Source organism: Rhinopithecus bieti, unplaced genomic scaffold (genome assembly GCF_001698545.2).
Source record: "Rhinopithecus bieti isolate Rb0 unplaced genomic scaffold, ASM169854v2 scaffold_37463, whole genome shotgun sequence".
Lineage (NCBI taxonomy): Eukaryota > Metazoa > Chordata > Mammalia > Primates > Cercopithecidae > Rhinopithecus > Rhinopithecus bieti.
Window position 1 is genome coordinate 716730 of NW_016815818.1, and position 7098 is coordinate 723827.

At 51.3% G+C, this 7098-nt stretch overlaps 1 protein-coding gene and 1 long non-coding RNA gene across 3 annotated transcripts in view; one reads left to right on the forward strand and one right to left on the reverse strand.

Annotated features, from left to right (window-relative positions):
* Nucleotides 1-1269: 1269 nt before the first annotated feature.
* NRGN (neurogranin) overlaps nt 1270-7098 on the forward strand; it is a 7448-nt gene continuing 1619 nt past the window's right edge. The window contains exons 1-2 of one of the 2 annotated variants that reach the window (XM_017853815.1): nt 1270-1457; nt 6853-7079. In XM_017853815.1, the coding sequence (XP_017709304.1) occupies nt 1443-1457; nt 6853-7074 (237 nt within the window). In that variant the 5' untranslated portion in view covers nt 1270-1442 and the 3' untranslated portion in view covers nt 7075-7079. The remainder of the gene's footprint in view (nt 1458-6852; nt 7080-7098) is intronic. The other variant, XM_017853814.1, reaches the window with a different exon arrangement.
* The window catches only part of LOC108516382 (uncharacterized), a 3830-nt gene continuing 919 nt past the window's right edge, over nt 4188-7098 (reverse strand). The window contains exon 3 of the long non-coding RNA XR_001881805.1: nt 4188-4669. This is a non-coding gene — a long non-coding RNA (uncharacterized LOC108516382). The remainder of the gene's footprint in view (nt 4670-7098) is intronic.

Genomic DNA, 7098 nt, shown 5'->3' on the forward strand with positions numbered 1-7098 from the left:
ATGGCCAGGGGCTGGGGATGCACAGTAGACCTGTCTCAGGATCTGCTGTCCCACCCGAAGCCACAGGGCATTTCCCACCTTTGCTCCCAGCAGCAGCCATCCTTTCCTCCTTCCCTTCTCTGGGACCTTAGCTGAGAAAGACTTTCTAGTTTTCTCAGAGAAGGCCTACCCTACCCACATAACAAGCCACACTGCCAGCTCTTGTACCCTGCCGAGTTGGGGGAGGCTGACGACCACAACAGTGGCAGGCTGTCCCTCCCAGATGCTCTTTCCATAGCTCCCCTTCCCAGCCTCTCACGAAGCCCACATCCTGCCTCATCTTGGACCCAAGAGCCAATTACTTCGAATTCTCTATACTTGGGTTTAGGGTATTTTTCTTCTTCCCAGGAGCAAGGGCGAGTATGGCCAGCTTTTGTCTTATTCTGAGGCAGTAGATCAAAAGGTTAGGCCGAGTCTGGTATGAAAGGGAGGAGGATACTTCTTCCAAGTCGGTTCCCATATATAAATGCATAAAAAATAGGTGTTGTGCATATATGATTTTGTTTGCTGCAGCTCATATAGACAGATCAATAATAGATATGTCATGCTGACAGCTTGAGTTGGGTGACCGTGTGTGTGCGTGAGCGCGCGGGCGCCCACAACAGGGTGTTCACATTCACCTGAAACTGAAGGGCTGCGTAGTTATTTTTGCAGGTTGTGTCTGCAGTGTCTGTATGTTGGAAGAAGGCCTGGGAAAATCATATGTGGACATGTGGGGCTTGTGAGCCTTTGTGTGGACGCATGCCCATCGTCAGGTTGTACCAACAGGTTTCTCCGTCTGTAGCAGGAGTGATGATGAGACCTTTTTACCGCACGTCTTAGGGAGCCTTTCTTTGCGGACTGAGGGGGAGTGAAGTTAGAGGGAGCCATATTTGGGACTCCTGCTAGGTTGTGGAAGTGTGGAGGGGTGGGTGAGGGGTGCGTGGTTTTCTATAAGCGGGAGGGGGTGCTGTACCCAGATGTGGGTGTTTGTGCTCGGGGCGTCGGGGTCCTCCTTCTGCCTACTCCGGCGTACATCTGCCTGGCAGTCTGCCGCCTAGCACGCCAGGGGATTGCGCCCGGGAGGATGAAGTGTGTAGGAGGCTTGGATACAAGCGTGTAGGCGGAGGGGCTGGGGCAGGAGCGGGAGCGCGGCGGAGACAGCCGCGAGAGGGCGTGGTCCTCCCTCCACTTCTCCCCGCCCACCCTGCCGGAGGCTGCTCCTGATTGGCTTCCCGGCCGCGGGGCTCAGGTTACATTCGCGAGCGGAGCCGAGCGCGGGAGACCGGACCCGAGAGCTGAGCTGCAGGTTCGGCGCGGGTCGGCTGGCGGCCGACTGCCCCAGAGCCCCCACCCGGCACCACACAGACCCCACCCCCGCCCTGCGCCAGCCTTCGTCCCCGCCGAGGACCCCAGACACCAGCATGGACTGCTGCACCGTAAGTTAGAGGGCCCGGGGGAGGGGCACTTGGCGGGGTCTGCTGCGAGAGGCGCCTGAGAAAGCCCTGAAGGGCGAGTGAGGAATGGAAGTGGATGCGGAAGACCTAGGAGCGAAAAGAAAAGGGGTCCTTGCCGAGACGTGGGTGGTGGATGGTGGAAGGCGCCCGCCCGACTTGGAAGCCGTAGGAAAAATGCTCCTCAACTCGCGGGGGCGTCTGAGCGCCCATCCGCCAGGCAGCCTAGGCTGGACTGGGAGCTCGGCAGGGCTCTGCAACAGGGGAACTGCAGGTTGGGTGACAGGCGGAACTTCCTCCCCAGTGGGACGCCGGAAACCATCGCCTGGAGACACTGCGGCGACTCCTTTCTCCTGTCATTTGGCCCCCAACCCGTTCCCCATCCCCTGCCGCCGTCGGTGGGCGGACAGGCTGATTCTCATGACCCTCCAACGATCGCCTAAGCTCCCTGTGCAGCGCAGGCTGGTCCATATTGGTTAGTGATGCTTGCTGCAAAGAGCCTAGTCAGGGTGGTTCTAGGGAGGGGTTGTCCCGGCCCCCAAGGCCTTCTCGCTCGGAAGGGGCTGGGTGAAGTGACCGCGAGAGAGCCCTGCTGGCGAGGGAAGGAAGTGTCTGCAATTTGTCAGCGCCCACGCGGAAACCGGGGTACTGCGAGTGCCCAGCGCCCGAGAGGGTTGCTGTTAAGGTGACTCGGTATGAAAGCGCCTGGCACAGGCCCTGGCTCCTGCCTCACTGGAAGAGTACAGTGATCATACGTATATGAAATTTATTTGTTTGCGTATTTCTTTTTTGCCTCTGCACTCGGAGAAAGACTATTCCAAAGTCCTTGTATTTTCAGTCATTCAGCCAACCAGCTAATAATACACGAGGTTACTGACTTTGCCACCTTCTGGCACAGTAAAGGGAAAAAAAGTGAGCTTTGGAAGGAAAGGATAGCCCAGTACTATAATAAATGAGACTTTCCCATGTCTGGGTACAAAGAGGCAGAGAAAACTTAGGGGCAAGTGGTGGTTGCTGCGATTTTAACTCCTATTAGTTTCAATAATAGTTGCCAGTTTGTGAATGCCTGCCCTGTAGTCAGCACTTTATATTTAATCATCGCAACAACGCTGTGAGGTAGGTATTATTTCACAGATATGCCAACTGAGGTTTAGAAAGTTAGATTTTTCCAAGGAAGCATGACTCCTAAGTGTGGAGGCAGGATTCAAACATGGCCCTGTCTTCGAAGAGCTGTGCTTTAACCTCTCCTCTAAACATTTACTGATTATAAAAGTAATCTGCTCATAACAGAAAACGTAGAAACTAGAGAAAAGTATGAAAAAGAAATATGTCAGTCACCTACCGTCCCACCCCCTGAAGAACACCCCAATAACATATCTCCTTCCAGCCTTTTCCCTCTGCTTGTTATTCTACAGGAAGCAATTTTTTGGTTGTGAAGGGAGAAATGGGCTCCTCATGGAGGTTCCTGGGCTCCACTGAGGAAGAGCCCCTCCTCCCAGCAGTGTTGTGTAAAGTAGAGAAGATAAATGGATGGTGGGTTCTGGGAAATGAGCTGGGGGGAGGGGAGAGGTGAGGATGAGAGGGGAGTGTTGCTGGGAAAGGGGAAGTGGGAGACATGGTCACTGGAAAGAGGTGAGTAAACAAAGAATCCAAGAGGCCAGGGAAGGAATGGAATTGGTCTCCTCTGTGTCTGCAGTAGTAATTAGAGTAGGATGTGGGGGTCCCTTCCTAGAACTATTGCTCTTGAGTGCCCAGTGAACCATACTGAAGGATTAGTAGACATGGTTCGAGTCAGTGTCCCTTAAAAAAGGAAAGGCTACCCACCCAAAAGGTAAAGAAGAAGCAGATACACAATTATCTCCATGGCCCAGGGCCTGGGGCACCTCCTCCAGTGCACCCTGTACAAAGGAGCCTTCCCAAGTCATGCCCTGTCCTAGAGATCTGCAGGGCTTAGGGCTGAGCAAGAGAGAGCACCAATATCAGACTGTGCAGGAGGACAGGAAGAAGAAGAAAGGGTGATGGATGGAGGGTTGGGGAAGGGCAGGGCTTGGGGGGGGCATTTTCTTCCCTTTTCTGTGGAGGGCAGGACTCAGTGCTGGGAGGGAGCTGAGATGTGTAGGAAGAACAGCATACCTCTTGGGGGCTAGAGGCAGGTCCCTCTTCCTCTTTGATTCTGGAGCTCTCCTCACTGACCGCATCACCTGGTGTTTGGGAAGAATCTAGTCCTGCCTTATTCTCATTTCTCCTTGGTACAGAGGCTCAAATAGAAATGAGGAAGAAGAAAACAGATCTGCCTATTTTTTTTTAAGAGACAGAGGAATGGTTTTTTATTCCTGTTGATTCAAATATTGCAGTTGCTGATTTACATAGCCATATATATATGACTTTCCCTGCATTCACTGCGCATGAAAAAGCACATGAGAGAAACATTTTTTTTTTTGATCCTACTCATTTCTTTTGCTTAGTCTAGTTGGCTTGGCCCTGCTGAATTCATAGAAATAATTACCTGCCCTGAGGCAATGGCTAGCAGCAGAGGCTACTGAATCGATCACTTCACTATTTGTCAACTGAGTGACCTTAGGAAAGTTACAAAATGTCTCAGAGGCTGTTACCTGACTTCTCAAAATGGGGATTAAATGAGGTAATATGTGCAAAGCACTTAGTACAGGGCCTGACATACAACAAGCAGCAAGCAGGGGAAATCCTTAAAGCTATTCGGATTTGGGAGCTGAAGGAGACTTTATTCATTAGTTGTGGCTGAAGAAAATGAGACTCTCAGAAATGTGCCCAGTTGGGACTAGAAGCCTTGGCTCGTGCTTTGCTGACCAGGGCCCCTTCCATCTCCTCCTCCCTCCCAGAAGTCCCTAGTTCCTATGGAACTCTCAGGCACACACCAACAACCATAGCTTTGAAAGGCACCAGCCAGACACCATGACCAATGAACCTCTTCGCAGGTCCTTTTAATTCCCTTCCTCTTCCACCTGTGGACTGGCAACCTGGCAGCTCTGTCCTGAAAATTCAGCTGAAGGAGAGGGAGCTGGTTCTGGGGAGGAACATGGAGTGTCGGGGGTGGCTTTGCCTGCTATTCCAGGTTTCCATTCTGGATCCAGCTGGGGCGGGTGGTGACAGCAGGTCGGGTCTAGCGTGGTTGGAGGCAGATATCCCTTCCTCCACTCAACCTTCCCACTCCTCCACAGCTGCAAGGCCAAGGAGGAGAGGTAGGTCAGGAATGCTTTTTTATGGTTGTCACCCTCTTTTGAGAAGAACCCTTACTGTTCCCTGAGGATATCTCAAGAAAGACTTGAGCTCTAAGAATAAAACATTCCAAAGGAGTCTTATCTGAGCACTCTAGGCCTGTGCTGGGCCCTCCACAACCATACCTGCCTTTTTGTAATTTGTGGTTTTTTTGGCTCTTCTACCAAAATGTAACTCCTTTTACCTGTGTTTAAATCGACTGTGGGCATCTTGAGCACAAATGGAAGAATGTGAAGCCCAGGAAATGAGGCTAACCTGGGGAAACATGGCGAGGGGAGCCATTTTTAAGCCGGGGCTTGGGCATCTGGAGTTTAATCTTGTGCCCCTGGGGCAGAATCTGGCTAGGACAGTGATCACTGAAGCCTTGCTCATATCCTGTCCACTTCTATGAACTGGATGGATATGGCAGGGAGAGCAAATGTGCAGAACTGAATTACCATTATTATGTGAAACCTTGGTCATCTCATGTCCTAGAAGAAAAAGATAGTCAAAGCAGTGGAAGACTTCATGAAAAAAAAAAAGAAGAAGAAGAAGAAGAAGGAGGAGGAGGCAAATTCCTAGAAGCCAGATCAAAGCAGAAATGTCCTTCCAACTTCATAGTAACCATCCCCATCCTGACCCACGCTAATACTGCAAGTAATGTTAAGCAACAAAGGGGCTCAGAGGCTGGATTGCTCTCCATTCCGTAGCCTTTCTTCTGCAATCTATACCATCAATCCCCCAACCCCTTCTACTTTCAGCCAGGGCAGGCTCTCAGAGAAACAGAAACCTAGTTTGAAGCATAGAGGTGGGCCTAATTATTAGTAGGTTGAACCATATGAAATTGTTATTATATGACCACTTTTGGCCTGCAAAAACAACTATTTCACATTAACTTAATGTTATCTTTAAGACAATCATAAGAGCTACCATTTATTGAGCAGCTAGGTTGTGCAAGAGACTTTATGCATATCATGCTGTTTATTCTTCCCCACAACCCATAGAGGTGGATAATATTATCCTGATATTTTAGAGGAAGGAGCTGAGATAGGAAAAGATGAGATAACTTGCCGAAGGCCACACACCTATAGCAAATGGTAGACCTTGGTTGGTTGACTGGGCTGCATTTGCTTGTCCTAAAAAGTAGGGGTAAAAATATATTCTGGACTCTGAAATACAAAGGTTTGAATCTTGGGTCCACTGGTAACTGTCTGTATGACCCAGGTAGGTTTTTAAACAGTCTAATCATTAGTTTTATTAGGGGTAATCATAAAAAGGTACGTAATAGCTTTATTTTGAGGGACTAAATAAAATAATACCTGTAAAACACTGTTATTGCACCTGGAACAAGATAAGTGCTTAAGTGGTAGTTATTACCATAATTCCTTTCTTCGTCAGAAGCACACCCTGGGAAGGGCTTCTTGCTCCTGCTGGTCTTTTCCTTTCCTTTCCTTTTCTTTTTTTTTTTTTTTTTCTTGGAGTGAAGACTTTTCTCTATCACTTCATCTAAATCATCTCCTATCTCCTGTGTCTGAGTTCATCCTTGGGCAGTGGAAAATCAAGAGTCAATAGGAAAACAATCTCTGGGCCTCTAGTCTTAGGTCGGGGGAGGCTGACTCACTGACTAGTATCCCCAACTTCTCCCTAATTCCAGCTGTGAGATTCCTGCATTTCTACTGGGGAGAGGGCTGGCGGACTGAGGCTTCTCCACCCTCTCCATGGAAAACCCTGGACTCAGACTGGGTCCTTCTGAGCTGGAGTTACCCTCTGAGAGCAGGGGGACAGGCGGCCACTCCAGGAGTGCCTGCCGCTGTTTTCCTTGCTCCTCCAAACCACTCTCCAATCAGCTCTGCAGACCCCTAACTCGGTGCTGGTGATGGGCCTGGCTCTTCCGCACCCAGTCCTGCCTGCACTTCTCTTTCCTGAATTAAGACACAACTGTCCACCTGGCTCTGAACCTTCTTCGCCTGTCGCTGCCCATGCCCCAGTGCGTGTCCCTGCCATAGCCCTGCTCCAGGCTCGACACCCCTCTCTGCACCTCCCACCCCCGTATCGCCATAGTCCCAGTCCCTCAGGGCTCTTCCTACCCCACTCCCGCGGATCAAGACACAGTGACCCCACAAGAACCCTCCTGCTCCGCCCCCAGGAGAACGCCTGCTCCAAGCCGGACGACGACATTCTAGACATCCCGCTGGACGATCCCGGCGCCAACGCGGCCGCCGCCAAAATCCAGGCGAGTTTTCGGGGCCACATGGCTCGGAAGAAGATAAAGAGTGGAGAGCGCGGCCGGAAGGGCCCGGGCCCTGGGGGGCCTGGCGGAGCTGGGGTGGCCCGGGGAGGCGCGGGCGGCGGCCCCAGCGGAGACTAGGCCAGGTGAGGCGGGCGGCGCGCC